The 16,638-nt window shown below is 39.1% G+C and overlaps 1 protein-coding gene across 1 annotated transcript in view; it reads left to right on the plus strand.

The window, feature by feature from the left end:
- The window catches only part of ACACA (acetyl-CoA carboxylase alpha), a 208,006-nt gene that overhangs the window by 118,946 nt on the left and 72,422 nt on the right, over positions 1–16,638 (plus strand). The window contains exons 40-41 of the mRNA XM_005858538.2: positions 4,306–4,461; positions 6,156–6,302. Coding sequence (XP_005858600.2) covers positions 4,306–4,461; positions 6,156–6,302 — 303 coding nt within the window. The remainder of the gene's footprint in view (positions 1–4,305; positions 4,462–6,155; positions 6,303–16,638) is intronic.

The following is a 16,638-nucleotide window of genomic DNA, read 5'->3' on the forward strand; positions in this document are numbered from 1 at the left end:
CAGTTGGGGGCAACCCCAGGCCTGCAGGGGAGGACAGTTGGGGTGACCAGGCCGGCAGGGGAGGGCAGTTAGGGGCGACCAAGCTGGTAAGGGAGGGACGTTAGGGGAGACCGGGCCAGCAGGGGGAGGACAGTGGGGGCAACCCCAGGCCTGCAGGGGAGGACAGTTGGGGTGACCAGGCCGGCAGGGGAGGGCAGTTAGGGGCGACCAAGCTGGTAAGGGAGGGACGTTAGGGGAGACCAGGCCAGCAGGGGAGGGTAGTTGGGGGCAACCCCAGGCCTGCAGGGGAGGACAGTTAGGGGCAATCGGGCCGTCAGAGGAGCAGTTAGGCGTCGATCAGACTGGCCGGGGAGTGGTTAGGGGGGGTGATCAGGCTGGCAGGCAGAAGTGTTTAGGGGCAATCAGGCAGGCAGGCAGGCAGGCAGGAGAGCGGTTGGGAGCCAGCAGTCCTAGCGGGCCTCAGCTGGGCTGAGGGACACACACCAACCCCCCATGCACAAATTTTGTGCACCGGGCCTCTAGTATGTCTATAAAAGAGCAAAGTGCAAACTTTAACCATTTTTCAGGTAGAAAAATTGAGAATGTGAAAATGGAAAGTGACTTTTTTAGTAGTTTGTTCCTGTGATAACAGAATTCCTTTTTAGTCTGTTTTACCACCTTAGTTTCTAAATATTTGGGCCATTTGCTGTGATACTGAATTTAGTTTAGTTCACCATTGCTCACGCCTTTTTATGAATTGAGATTTTATTTCAAGACTTTGGACTGAACTTGGAAAGTACATGTCTTTTGTTTAAAGGTTGAACTTGTTCCAGTATGTGTACTCAAAGGTTTCAGTCTATTCTATGCATTGGGTGCCAGGAAGAGATTATATGTCTCTTGTTTTTATCTGTATCCTTTTAAATCCTGGAACAGAGGCAAGAAAAGACATTTTTATCAGTACTTTGATGATGAATTTTAAAACTCTGAGTCTGGATAGATGTCAGAGTGACCTTTCATTTTGTGCTTGAGTACAAGTTAGATGGCCAGAGAAATCTGTCCCGTGAGAAGTGCACAAGAGTGTGAGGGGTTAGCCAGGAAAAGAGTATTCAATAATTTTTCTTGTATTTGATGTTTTTCAGGGCAATCTTAAAGACATTTTCAGTCAAAGCTTTTCAGGGGTAGGGATGTTTTTAATTAACTTCTACAATGGCTTCAAGGCAAGTCTATTCTTGTGAAAAATAAGATGGCCTCTTGAGATTTCAGTGTTTATGATAAATAAGTTTGTTCTTTATAACTATTTTCCCCCCTTTCTTTGATCAGAAAGCTCTTAGATTTCCCTCATGCTGGCTGGTGGTGACACAGGGACATAAAGGGTGCAGAAGCCTTCAATCAGGCTTTACTATACCACCTGGCACAAAATAAGCACTCAATACGTATCTGAATGAATGAATGAGCTACCTTTAACCTAAGGGAGAACCTCTTTTTCCATGAGTCCTGCATATTTAGGAAGCCCTGAAGGAGGAGGTCTCCCTCAGGTGCTTTAGTTGAGAGAGTTCAACAGCCACTGCCTTGTGAACTGTGTGGAACCCACAAGAAAAACAGCCTCCAACCCAATTCTGGCACTGCTAATGCCTTCCTGGTGCTTATTGACGATCTGTTTTTCCCCTTTCTTTGCTCTAGTGCAGTGGTTCTCAACCTCCTAATGCCGTGACCCTTTAATACAGTTCCTCATGTTGTGGTGACCCCCAACCATAAAATTATTTTCGTTGCTACTTCATAACTGTAATTTTGCTACTGTTATGAATCGTAATGGAAATATCTGATATGCAGGATGTATTTAGGCGACCCCTGTGAAAGGGTCGTTCGACCCCCAAAGGGGTTGCAACCCACAGGTTGAGAACCGCTGCTCTAGTGAGTCATTGTATGAATTTAAAATAATATAGAACCATGCATGTCATTCATTCATTTGTTCATTAATATAACATTTATTAACCACCTATAGTGTGTCAGGCAGTGTAGATACAAAAAAAAGTGATCTCTATTCTCGAAATCTATATCATTATGGAAGACAAATAATTAGTTTCTCTGTAGTATTATGATTCTGCCATCATAAAATAAGGACAGGGCTCTAAGAGAACAGACTATCTGGGATCAGAGTTTGTTTTCCAAGAGAAGCTCTTTTGATGGCCTCTAGTGAAAAGTGTGTGATATATTAAGTATGTACATATTTTCATGAACTTATAAAACATATACTTTACCAATTTTTAATCATGTGCATTATAGTAGAAAATGGGATTAATAGAGCTGATTATTCAGAGCCTTCTAGTGCTATCCATTACTCTCAACCTCTTACTTTGGCACATCATTTATTCTTTCTGACAATAGGGAGCAAGGTTGACTGGCATGAGTTTCATTCTGTTTCACTTTCTATGTATAATCTTTGTGGTATCAGCTGTAATGAACACTCATGTCAGGTAGTTATTTGTGGGGAGAAGAGATATGGGTAATCCATTACATGTCAATTGATATCCAATGTGTAGTGTAAGGGAGAAGTATACATTTTAAATTCACCTTTATTGATATGTTTTATGTATACAGCTCAGTTCATCCTATATAATAAAAGGCTAATATGCAAATCAACCAAACAGCAGAACGACTGGTCGCTATGACGTGCACTAACCACCTGGGGGCAGATGCTCAACACAGGAGCTGCACCTTGGTGGTCAGTGCGCTCTCACAGGGGGAGCACCACTCAGCCAGAAGCCGGGCTCACAACTGGCAAGCACAGTGATGGTGGTGGGAGCCTCCCCCGCCTCCGCAGCAGCGCAAAGGATGTCTGACTGCCGGCTTAAGCCTGCTCCCTGCAGAGAGCGGGCCTAAGTCGGACATCCTCCGAGGGCTCCCAGACTGTGAGATGGCACAGGCTGGGCTGAGGGACCACCCCCAAGTGCACGAATTTTGTGCACTGGGCTCTCTAGTTCTGAAATAATAGACATTAATTACTATTTCTATCTCTCACATTCCTAAGACATTGCTAATTCTACCTCCCACCCGGTGACTTTCACCATTGGTCATTTGGAAGAGGGCTGGGAACTCCATTTTGTGCGGTTTTGAGCACCCAAGACAAGTTTTGCCCCAAATAGGACCTTTTTGACAAGTCGGCAGAATTCACTTGTTCCTCTGATCTAAGGAACTAAGGATTCACTGAGCTGAATTATACCCATGGTTTTTAGATAAGCGGTTAATTCTCTTCTTATGCCTGTACAGCAGGTTCACAAATCTAATCATTAATAGTAGACTTAAGCTTATATATATTAGGCCTGAATAGATATGTGGATAGATACACATACCCTTACACACTAATCTCCATTTCTGTTCACTGAATTGGGAATCTGGATTTTGTGTATTCATGCATAAAGTGCCTAGTTTAGTGTCATATAAACTCTGTTACACAATAAATGTTAATTGAATAGAAATAATGGCATTCCTTATAAATATTGATAAACAAATAAAACTAAATGTATGGAGTATGAAGTATTCTTGTAGAAATATTTGAGTTAAAATGATTAAAAGTTTGTGTGGTGATTTCATTATGTGACAGTGTAAGTATTGCAGGAGCTAGTCACTAGTTGTAGACATGGTGTTCTGGGGGAATATATATATGTGTGTGTGTGTACATATTATATAGATGCATATATCATTTAATAAAAGATACATTTTACTACAGACTATGTCTTTTAAGCTAATAAAAATTATCTAGCTACATGGATGGGTGAAATTCACTTGTAACAGAAATCTTTGAAGCCTTTCTGTGGCTAATAATACTTATGAGGCACCTTCTAGTCAAATAGACTGAAGCATAAATGATACAGCAGAGCCTGACCTGGCCTTCTACCATTGGGGAAAGAATAGAAGTCTCTTTAGTGCATTGCTGTTTCTCAACTTAAATACTAGAGCACTGCTCAGACTGGCGTTAGTTGACATACTTCATTTCTGAATATGTGGGATTCAAATCACTTTAGAAGGAAAGCATTGTCAGTCTGTCTCTGAAATATGAAATTTACACTGTGCTTTCCTATTGATTTCAACAAATCCAAAAGTGAAAGCAGCCAGTGGTGTACAGTTGGCTACATACCAGTTTTGTAGTTGGTTAATTTGTAGAGAGGTGAGAGCACCATGTACTCGATGTTAAGAAGCATATCCGAGCTACTCAACCCACCAAAAATGTGTTTCAAGAAATAACTTTTATTTAAAAAAGCCCTTCTAGGGTGCTCTCTGATGTTTTTCTCTGTCTCAACGCCTCATGCCATCCTCTTTTTCCTGCAGATCATGTTTCAGGCATATGGAGACAAACAGGGACCACTGCATGGAATGTTAATCAACACTCCCTATGTGACCAAAGACCTGCTTCAATCAAAGAGGTTCCAGGCACAGTCCTTAGGGACAACATACATATATGATATCCCAGAGATGTTTCGACAGGTAACGGTGGCTAACTGGGAGGCTCTGACCTATTCTAAAGAGGCAAGGTTTTCTTGACTCTCCATCAGATGCAGCTTAGAATGGAATGATGCACTCCTAAAGGGCAGGAAATATCTTGACACTATTCTCATTTTTATTTTATTTGGGATTTGGTGACTGCCAACTTAGATTTGGGGTGGTTCTTTGTGAATTAACAGGAGAAATAGTGAGGATCGGAACCTCTATTGAGTAGATGAGAGTAAACTGAGACTGCATGCCTGTGATGGTAGTTTATAATGACCTGTGTGAGGAGTTATGTTCAGGTCTATATTTCCTAAGCCTGTATTCAAATTATGGATATTAAAGAGGTTGGAAACTCTAGTTCTCATTTTTCTGTTTTCCAAGATAACCAAGTCTCTCTAGCTCATTGCCTAGATTAATATGATGAGAATCAATATAGATAACATATACAAATATATGATATAGAGTTCATGGTACACAGTTTAAAGTATCAGTTCTTTTGTGGGAGATTTATTATAGCTGAATAAAAACTAGCATGAGAAAATATATTATGAATCTTATCCTCTATATCAGCGGTTCTCAACCTGTGGGTCGCGACCCCTTTGGGGATCGAACAACCCTTTCACAGGGGTCACCTAAGACCATTGGAAAACACATATATAATTACATATTGTTTTGTGATTAATCACTATGCTTTAATTATGTTCAATTTGTAACAATGAAAATACATCCTGCATATCAGATATTTCCATTACGATTCATAACAGTAGCAAAATTACAGTTATGAAGTAGCAACGAAAATAATTTTATGGTTGGGGGTCACCACAACATGAGGAACTGTATTAAAGGGTCACGGCATTAGGAAGGTTGAGAACCACTGCTCTATATGAAAATAAATTCCTTTGATCTGTATGGTGAATCATCTCTGTGCTGCAGATTTTTCTTCCATCAATAGAAGGCAAGAAAAGTATATTACCAGCAAAAAATGCAGCAGATAAAAAATAAGGTGTCAAAAGAATACTGAATTTGTCCTTTAAAAAAATCTATGAATAAAGGATTTTTCCAAATTTCCTAGTTAATACCACCAGTATTACCATATTTAAGTTTTACTAAGGTAATATATGTGGCCTTGGTATATAGTCTATCTGTAATTCCTGTATTATTCACAAATACAAGAGATTTCCTTATGTAACTACTTATTTACAAGTTCTCTCTGTTGAAATGTAGCTACCATCATTCAGTATCACTGGCATTGTTAGTCTAAAAGTTGAGTGTTGGTTCTCTTTCCCCATGCCAATGCTATAAGTAGAAATCACATTCTATATAATTCTTCCTGTAGAATAGACATAAGCATAGTGATGAGGACATCTAAATATGAATGAGTCATATTGTCTTTAAATGTTGCTTTGAGGTAAACAGAAACAACTAGTTCCCATTTCATGAGGCACTTGTTTTGATAATAGGAAGTTGGAAATGGAAATCATGATGGTTTCTAAATGGGTAAGTGTAGCTATCTTTTTCTCATATTTGAGCAGAATTGACATGTGCATTTACAAATAGTCATACAACTACTGAGCAACACCGGCCAGGGCAATAACAAATATATTTTAACTGAGAATAACCAAATCTTTTCATTTTTATATATGTTGAAATTCTAATTGTCATTGATTAGTAAAACTTCTCTCCTCCACTAGTCCCTGATCAAACTCTGGGAGTCTATGTCCACTCAAGCATTTCTTCCGTCACCCCCTCTGCCTTCTGACATACTGACCTACACTGAGCTCGTGTTGGATGATCAAGGTCAACTGGTCCACATGAACAGGCTACCAGGAGGAAATGAGGCAAGTAGTTGAGTTCCCTTCCCCCCTTTCTTAGTTCAGTGCCAACCAGTATCAACTTTTCATGGGATGGTCATTAAATGGTGTTAATTCAGATCCAAGTAGTAGGCAGTCTTATTGGTAGAATTCTTTAGAGAGAGAACATTAACTGGTTATTACAGAATTATTGTTTAATTTTGTAGGTGTGATAATGATACTATTTTATTTAAAAATTGATATTACAATTTTGTTTCCTTAAGTATTTTTCTATTAAATATACATACTAAAATAACTACAGATGAAATGATCTGATATATAGAATTTACTTCAGAATAATGGGAGGTGAATGTGGGAATATGGATGAAACAGGATTGGCCATGAGTTGTTAATGAAGCTAGATGATAGATACGAAATAGATTATTTTCTCACTTATTGTATATGTTTGAAATTTTTGACATTTTCTATAATAAGAGCATTTAAAGTACTGTTTTTTGTGTAATGTTTTTCTTTATTTGGATATCTATTTTATGCTCAGGTAATTTGATCTGATGCTATTGTGAGCATGGTAAATATATTCTTAAAGGGACTCATTCAGAACCAGGGGTTTCAACATAAAATAAAGTAATAGAGAACCCATTGCTTATAGTTATTCAAGAATGCATTTTCTAGCCTTGGAGACCTTTCTCCTATTGTGCACTACTAATAATGATATAAAGTCATATTCTGCCCAATACCCTATGTCCAGCAATGATAATAGTCATAAACCTAAAAAAATATATGTTTTTATTTCAACCTTAGATAATAATCCTAGAAAAATCTCCTTCCTTAGAAGGAGTAATCTTTACCTGGTGTTCACCATAAACACAGGCTGGGTAGACCTTTGGAGATAATATGCAATTGTTTTCATTTTATGCAGTATATTATAAAAAATGTTCCTATACGTACAAGGTGTATGGCTGTTTCAGTAAGTCCACCAGAGGATGCCAAAGTAGATGATTTAGTATTAAGATGGATGCAATCAAGGACCAGATGGAGAGTATCAGACTTGTAGGAGTTCTTTTAATCTAACAACTTGAAATAGAAAAGACAAGAAGCTAGGGAGGAAGGATGCATAGAATTTTGACAAGAGTAGGTATATACTCATTAGCACACAAAGTTGAAGTAGACGTTTGTGCCGCTGTGTGTAGCATGTACTCAATGAGCCCCTCAAGAGCAGAGAAAAGCTTCATTGTGCTAGACTTAAATTCTTCTTCATTGAACAGTGTCGTCTTTAGGAACAGAAGGCACCCTTGTGAACATGTAGCTGAGAAAAACGGTTTTAACTAATGTAATTAAAACACAAAACGAGATTTTTGTCCACGTACAAGCTAGCTGCAGTGCTATTTGAAACCTCTTGCCATGATCTTTCTCTCTTGCTTTCTCTCTGCTCTCATTCTGTGTTTGAGCGAATGGAGACTAGGGGAATAGTGAAGTCCCAGAGGGACAGAGCTCTGTTCTTGCTGAAATTACAAGCACAGAGCTGCCTGGGCATGAACATGTAGTGTTTACTCTGCCAGTATGAATACAAATAGTCTTATTATACCGGACTCTGTACCCAAAGACCACACACACACACACACAAGAATAAAAAAAATTAAAGGTTTGTTTTAACCCTTTTAAGACCCAGCAAACCTTGATGGAAAAGGGATGTCTTATACTATCACTGGAAATAGCAAAGTCAGTGTAGGAACCATGTTTACCTTTGCCCAATGCTTTAACAATCTTGAAATCTAATAGTAGTAAACATTTTTTTTCTTTTTGTCAGTTCTCACTTTCTTCTTCTATTCTTTTCCCTCCTTAGTTGCCTATTTTCTCTTTTCTTCAAATGATTGACTAGAATTGAGGCTGAGCATTAGCTCGCTATTTCTGAGTCTTTGAGCTCAGGAGGAGTGAGACCAATGTTCTTTTGTGAGCAGTTAGTGACTAATGCCTGGGATGGCTGGTGAAGTCAGTCAGTGGCCATAGCTAGATTATGGGGCACTGCATGACAGGAATGAGGTTGGGGTATCAGTATCAAATTCTGTTACCAATAGCTTGAACATACAATGGAGCATGTCCACTGAGAGACCAATCTAAAGATGAAGTTTCAGCAGTCAGAACTCTGAGGGACAGCTCTGCCTAAGAGAAGACGCACTGTCAATAGGATGTATTTCCTCATGCCAAGCCCAGTGTTATCAGGGCAAGTTGACTTCCAGCTATTGCAGTTTAATTTTCTTTGGCCAAAGAGACAAGTTTGTCATGAGCCTGGCACTCTACATTTTACCCAAGAATGATGTGAGGAGAAAGAAAAGAGCTCATGCTGATGAGATTTGGAGCAAATCTCTCCTGTCCCACAGAGGATGGGCATCTGAACAGAGACTTGAGAAATTGTTTTATTAAAAAAGGAATAAAAAATTGACCTGTTAATGTCCTGAGAGCCAAGGCTCAATGTAAATGCATTGATGCTACATAGACATTAAATCATTATAATGTGGTGTTCTCTAAAGGTGACGGCTCTACCAGGTCATCATTGTGGGTGATATTGCATTACCTTGAAGGATTGGAGTTTCAAGGTTTAAATGCTACCACATGGATATAGGAATAAAAGTAAAACAAGAGATTCCTGCAGAGTTTCCCAGGAATTGAGACGCGTTTCCCCATAATCAGAGGCAGAAAACCTACACTTATCAGACCATTGGCTATATGTGTGGCCAGTCTTCCTTATTTTTTTTTCCAGGACAGTAAATGGGTAAAATGGTGATGGGTCCAGGAGTTGGAACAATTCAGTTCCATTTAGTTTTAGGTAACTTGTTTGCCATTTGAGGAAGAATATTGGCTGTTTCAGCAGAGATGTGACCTGCATTTTGAACACTGTGCCCATGTTAAAAGCAGGAGAAACAGTTCTTTTCTGACGTGGTATTAGCTACGTTCTCCTTTCTATTTTCCTAGCTGTCCCTCCGCCATCAAGAAAGGTGTAACTGAAGGAATGCCACTATGCATGATGAAAGTTGTAGGAGAATACATTTTTCTCATTGTCAGATTTGAATGGCATTGCATTTAGTATGAATTTAGAGTAGGAATAAAAGAGATTCAGCCCGAATCTGCATTACTTGCAAATAGCTCCAAAGACGAGTTATCCAGAATTTTTTTTAATAGTTTCAAGATGAAAATTAAAGAAAATATGATTGCAGCATATACTAAACTAATTTCACTTCTAGCTGAGTTCATGATGCTACAGTGCTGGGCACTGTATGTAAATACACAGCTAGATGGATGTATGCTATTGAGCCTGGGTACAGATGCAATGTAGCCAAACAACAGTTCTGCTCTTACCACATCTCACTTTTGGAGGAATTGTTTTCATTTTCCTGTTTGTTTGCTAACCTGTTTTGATCATTTGTTGGAAGCTGTAATTGCAGGTGGGAACATTTTGAGTAACAGTTCACAATTCAGTGTAGCCGCTTTTCGCACAGAATCCTGTTATTAAAAGGCTCAGACTAAGATCAAGCCAAGGCTATAATGGACTTGACAGAGAACAACTTAACTTTGCCTGGTAGGACAAAGAAAACACTAGCCTTCTTGAGACTGTGATTTGTTCTGAAATATTATTAGCATTCTTTTATTTTATTTTCATTAACAGCTCTGTGAACTAGATCATGAATCTCTAAATCAGGCAATGAGGAAAGGTATGAGACAGATGCACCTTTTATAGTAATTTTAGTGAGGATAGGAATTACGATCCTGTTCTCCTTATTATATCAGAACTTGGCCTTTTTAACAATATGAACCCATCCATTCCCTCTCATCACTCCTGACATAATGAAAAACTGAGATGAGAAGAAGATGCTGTGTTTAGAAACAGTTAGGTACAAGATACGTACTCCAAAAAAGATTGATCGTTAGATACTGGAATTTTTGCATAGTGTTACATTTTTTTGGGAGATAGGTATATTCCAAATTGAGTGCAATTTTATGTTCACTTGTGCACACGCTACCACACTTAAATCATTATAGGGGCTCAAAGGCTTCATTTTTTCCGATGGGCACTAGGTGTCAGGGTTTTTCCTTCTCTGCAGCTTAGCATTCAGACAAGCCTCTTGATTTGCCTTGTTTGGTGAGGCAAATCCAGCAATATCCCCCCCCCCCCCCCATTTTTTCAGTTGGATTGGTAGGCTTTGCCTCATGTTCCTACAATATACAATTGCATTTTTAACTCTTTGGGGTGGAAATCTGTTGAATTTTACATCATGGCTGTACACGTTTTGATAGGAAACAATTTTTAGAAAGAGGATGATCGAGGGGGAAAAAAGTAGTGTAAATTAAAGACTAGCTACTATCATAACTGGTATCTTGGTTTTAGTTCCGTTTTATATTCTTAGAGGTGAACTGTTGGGGATCAGGAATTCTAGAACTGCTCAGCCTTGCCCATATGTAATTGTTGACCATGTGCTGATGTCCAGTCTCTTTAATATTTTACTATAAAATATTTCAAACATACAGAAGAATATGGAGAGTGTTATGACAAATACCTGTACATACCTGACCAGCTTAAACAAATCTTACCATTTTGACACTGTTCCTTACTTACATGTTGCTATGATCCTTTGGAATCTCTAATTTGAGTATAAAATAAATTAGCCGTTGGGTAGGGAAAGGATGTTTGGTAAGCTTACATAAACCTAAAAGATTGGAAGAAATAGATTCATCTTGACAGTTACACAGAGGACCTCTTATTTTAGAAAAACCACCATTACCCTCTGTCTTAATTCACTTGGTTGACATTTTCCATACTCTCAAAGGAATTGCTTTGGGTTATCCTGGATTCAAATTCTATTGGAACCCATTATGTTTAGAAATTCTGGCTGCAGAGAGTATGTATATGTGTGTGGGCTTGAATAAGGAAAGTGTTGACCATTTCTCTTGTGCACAGAACTCAAATATTTTTCTAGTTTAACATTAGACTTTTGTGTATTGTTTTACTCTATTTAACCTCAGAATAGCTCAGTGAATGTGAACCTCATTTGGATGAATTTTTACTGTGCTTTCGTTTCATTCTTTTGAAATCAGTTTACCTTTTCATGCTGGGTGTGGAAATTGAGTCCATGTCAGTCTTTTAGATATATGTTGGGAAAGAGGCGTGTTTGTATTGTAGTGTGCCGAAGGTGAACTCTGAAATAGTCCTGATAAAAGTGGTTCTTAAAAAACAGGACCGTGGTCTGTGCACTGATTGTTCAAGTTATACAAAGAGACTAATGGTCCTTGCTACCAATCTTTCCCTGAAGATGGGAAAATGTACCTAGTAAGATAGAAATTTCAAGTATAGTAAGAGACATATTATGGAATATGTGGTAAGATAGTTTTATTTAAAATTATGCATTCTCTCTTCTGTTACCCTCGTTCTAAGTGAGCACATTTGGTTATGTCTAAAATGTTTCTTTTTGTCTGAAATGATCCTCAGAACCAAAGTTGAGTCCCTCATTAGAGAAACATTAAGGCTGATTTTGAAACATTGCTCTTCCTGCCATGGAATTACTTTTAATGAATTTCTAACACAGTTCTTTGGGGATGCGTATACTTTCCTTAGAATTCCTTCGGAATGACTATTATTGGTGTTGGAGATTGCTCATCAGGCTGATTAGTTGAGTTTGACTCATTCCATTAGTAGCAAACCAAGGCCCAATGAACTTGACTGGCTTTGAAAAATCCTAATGGCTTTGAAAAATCCTAATGCAGCATACGTGGAGGGCTCCCCAGTTCCTTTCAAAAGTACGTCCTCGAGATAGCCTTTAAACAAGAGAATGTACTTGCCAGTATTTTCATACATCTCAAATTCTAGGATTTTACGGGAAAAGGATGTGATAGGGTACCCTATGTCAAGAAACTTCACCCAATTCCAGTCAGAGGCAATAATGAACATCAGGACAGCAACAGATGACACCAGAGGATGAGGTGTAGCGTGGAGCATAAGAGTTCAACATTCGTTTATGTGACTAATGGGCAAGGCTTCTGGAACTGTCGTAGGCCAAGTTGGTTAATTGCCATATCAACCAGTTACTCCTATGCCCCATTTCTCAAATATCACTGGCTTGTATGTGCTCCATTGCATGCTTTTGTAAAAATTGGTAGATTTATGAAAGCATTGTGTGCATGTGTATAAAATTAATGTGGTTTCAAGTATATAAATATTACAGAAAGAAATAATTCCCCTGTTCAAAATTATTGTTTCTAATATTTGGTAACATTTTTTAAGTTATCTCTGGGATAAAAAATACTTTGCTCTAAAAATGATATTTTTTCTTATCCTTTTATCGGTTTTTAGAAAGGTTGAGGTAAGTTTGTTCAGCCATTTTTAAATTATTCAAGCATGTAAGAAGGTTTTTTTCAGCTGTTAAGAAAATTGTTTTCAGCTCTTTTATGTGATCATACAAACTAGGCAATGGAACATGCTCTCCAGCAGGTAATAAAATATGGAAAGGCATTGACATTTTTTCACCATGGTTTTTCTCAGCACAAATTAAGTCAAATATTACATTGCTGTATGGTTTTAAAATACACATTTTTAACACCTGCACAGTATTTTTTAATATTTCATTAAGTATGTTTTTTTTCATGAGATTCTAACATGAGTTTAAAATTATAATTATTTTTGATAGTATCTAATTAAAGTTAAGATTTAATATTCCATACAGGATATAAAAGGGAGGAAAAGTAACATTTTATTATGTGTCTGTAAAGGAACTCAAGTTTAGATTCCTTCTCTCTGGGTCTTAGTTTTTTCTCCTTTATGATGCAAATGATGCTTAGGTCCAATTCAGCTCTAACATTCTAGGAGTCTATTTCTTTTTTGATTTTTTAAATTGAATTTATTGGGTGACATTGGTTAATAAAATTATATAGGTTTCAGTGGTACAATTCTATAATACATCACCTGCATATTGTATTATGTGTTCAGCACCCCAAGTCAAGTCTCCTATCACCATTTATCCCCCCTTACTCTCTCCTACCTCCCCCCAGTTTCCTTTCCCTCTGGTAATCGTCATGCCATTCTAGGAGTCTTTGTATGCTGCTCCAGGGCCTTGCAGGATAGTTATCTTTCTGGCAGTAGCAGTAGTAGAACAATAGCTGCTGGAGGCTTTGCCAGAAAAATTCAACTTTTAGACTTTTAGCATGAAAAGTAAAGCTGCAACATCTTAGCCACAGTCTAACCTTTATATTATTACAACTGAACCTAAAATGAGGAGATAGATATAAGAAAGACAATCGTGGCAAAGACATGCTATTCCCTTTCTGCTTCCCACAGCATAGCTAAAGTTGATGGATGCTGCTTATATCCTTAAAAACAAAATCCTACCTTGTTTTTGTCCCTTAGCTTTCTCTTCAGATTTCTTTATTGAGCTTAATATTGTTTTATTTTGTAGTAATGGCCGCTTTGGAAAGTGCGTGAATGTGTGTATGTGTACGTGTGTGTATGTGTGCATTTGCACGTTCTATTCACACTGATAGTACAATTAATGTTGATATCAATTTTGGTGTTAACTTTGGGTCATAATTAGTGTTGACACTTTGTGTCAGACTAATGGCATTTATGGGCACCATCAGAATAAATGTTAATATTATCATTTTTTAGTATCTGTTATAGTAACATTAAACCAAGGTCCTCCCAGGAGAAAAAATACATATATGGATAGATAGATAATGTCTTTCTATATCGCTGGTGTTACTCAGTAAGAAAATGACATCTCAGGGCAGAATCCTAATCACTGTTTGGAGCATCAGAAATAATGATCACCTCTGATCGGAGGTTGTGAATAATTCATTCGGTTTGATTTTCACGTCCTGTCCAGTGATACTTTTCAAACCAAATGTGTTTCTACAGGAAAATAATGGTCCCACTTCTTATGGAAATACTGTGGCACAAATCATTTTGCCCACATAAAAACAGTTAAATAAGACTGTTGTCTTCTGCTTTCTCCTCCCTGTTCCCTCCTCCCTCACTTGGCTCGTGTTTATTCCAGAATCAGACGGTGGCCAAAGAAATATTTTCTTCCTTAGAAATTGTAAAAGGAAAACAAATATTTATTTCGGTTTTTCCTTAGCTTATTCACAGTAACCCTTTTGGTCTGTATCCCTTTTTTGCTTTAAGCTAATTAGTTTAGGTTGATAACCCTAACCTTAAGAAACTTGCTAATTGCTGAGAACATTCTATTATAAAAAATCATCTGAAATAAAGTATTTTCCCAATGATTTATGGCTATATTAATGAAAACATAATTGGCAGTAGTGGCTAGAACCACTTGGTTAGTCAGTGCCTCAGCGAGGCAGCAGTCAGGGAAAGAAGTTGCTGACACCGCCAGGACCAAGAGCCTGAGTCTGAAGCTCATTCTGCACCATGCACTCACTCTCCCTTACAGCCTCTTGTGGCTACATGTTGCCCTTTTGTTGCTTCCTTAGCCCTTAGTCCTGAAGTGGCCTTTTCACTAGGTTTCACCTGCATAAAAATGTGCAAGGGAGAGAGAAGCCACAACAAGGGGATTCAGTGATGGAATATCTTTTTGGTTATTATTTTTTGGTTAATATACAAGGCAATTTGGGCTTAGGTAAAATCAGTGAGTGTCATATTCCTAATCACATTGTCACACTTCGTGTATGCTTTTATAGTGATTGCACAATTTCCAGTATCAGATCTCCATTATGTATATACTAGGGGCCCAGTGCATGAATTTGTGCACCTTGAAAGGAACTGTGTCATGAGGCTGTGGTGGGCATAGGGGCGGGTCTCGGCCCATCCTTCACACCCCGGCCCGGCCCCTCCTGCCATGGCCCTCAGTCCCCTGTCTGCCAGCAGCCCCCGCTCCCGCTGCTCCCACGCACTGACGGCGCAGGCCCTGCTTGCCCCTGCTGACGGCGTGGAGTGATTGGGGCCAGAGCCAGCAGCGGGTGCAAGCGGGGCTGTCACCGGCAGCAGGTGCCAGTGCCAGCTGTGGCCCCAATCGCCCCTCAGGAGCAGGGGAGGTGGAGAAGCCCTGAAGGGCAATCGGGGCCTGCAGCCACTGCTTGCACCTGCTGACGGTGCCAAGCGATCGGGGCCAGCAGTGGGTGCAAATGCCAGGCGGGACTGCGGCATGCGTGAGCAAAGAATTTTCAGTAACCACCAGAGACTCATCCCAATGACAGCGACCGGCACCCTGCCTTGGTCTGGTGCCCCCACTCACCTGCTCCACCATCCTGCTGCGGCCAACGCCTGCCATGTTCCGACCTCTGCTGCCTGCTGCCGATGCCCGCCATGTTCCACACATGCCCCATGGTGGTCAGCATACATCATAGTGTGACCGGTTGTTCGCTTGTTCCGCCGTTTGGTCTATTTGCATATTAGCCTTTTATTACAGACCTCTCTATATAAAGTAATTTGAGAAACTTAGTGTCCTAATTAAATGGGGGGTGGGGGGATATGACTGTCTTTTGAAGTAATGACCCCATCCGCTGAGACAAAGCTATTCTTAGATGGAATATTTTGAACCATTTCTCCTGAATATTGTGACCCTTTTTCTCTCTCTCTACATCTAACAAGGGAAGGAGGAAGCATTTTCAACCTAGTTTTCATCATCAGACAGGAAGTATTTTGCATTCAGAAACCATTTGAGTATCAAATTCCGTTTTGTCAAGTGATTAGTTAGTTGAGTTTGGTAGAGAATAATTTAAAAACACAAATTTGGAAACGGCTGTGGTGCTTCTGCACTTGAGGAGAGCAGTTGCTGCTTTCAAATCGAAGCCCTCTTTCAGTGACTGCGCATCACAACGTGGATCATTGTGTTCCTGTCTGTGCAGCTGTTACAGGCCTGCAGCTGTGGGCACCATGTGTTCCTCCCTGGTCTGCTGGAAGAAATAGGGGAATGGGTGGATGGATACCTTGCCTGCCTATCAGTGCATACGTCCCTTTATGTACATATGTTTGTAAAGCTCTTTAGCCCCCTTCAAGATGAAAGGCTCTGTATAAATAGAAGCTTTCGATTTTAGTGCATGTTTGTAATACATGTGGTACAGTCCTAAATATGTATTTAGCTGATAGGCACTGTTCTTGTCTGGTGTACAAATATTGACTTTAAAGCATAAATATGTATTTAACCATCAGACCAGAAAAACACTGAAGCAGTTACTTCTCAGGTAGAGATATTAATATTGTATAAACCTATATATACACATATGTTTACATTCTACCACATCACGGTAGAACATTTCCTTTTTTAAAAAGTGAATGATAGTCCCAGCAAACCAAGACAATTCCTGATATTTTTCTCCCGTTGAGGCGAGTCTTGGTTTTTAATTTTCATGTTTATATCTGTCA

This window comes from Myotis brandtii, unplaced genomic scaffold (genome assembly GCF_000412655.1).
Source record: "Myotis brandtii unplaced genomic scaffold, ASM41265v1 scaffold120, whole genome shotgun sequence".
Classification (NCBI taxonomy): Eukaryota; Metazoa; Chordata; class Mammalia; order Chiroptera; family Vespertilionidae; genus Myotis; species Myotis brandtii.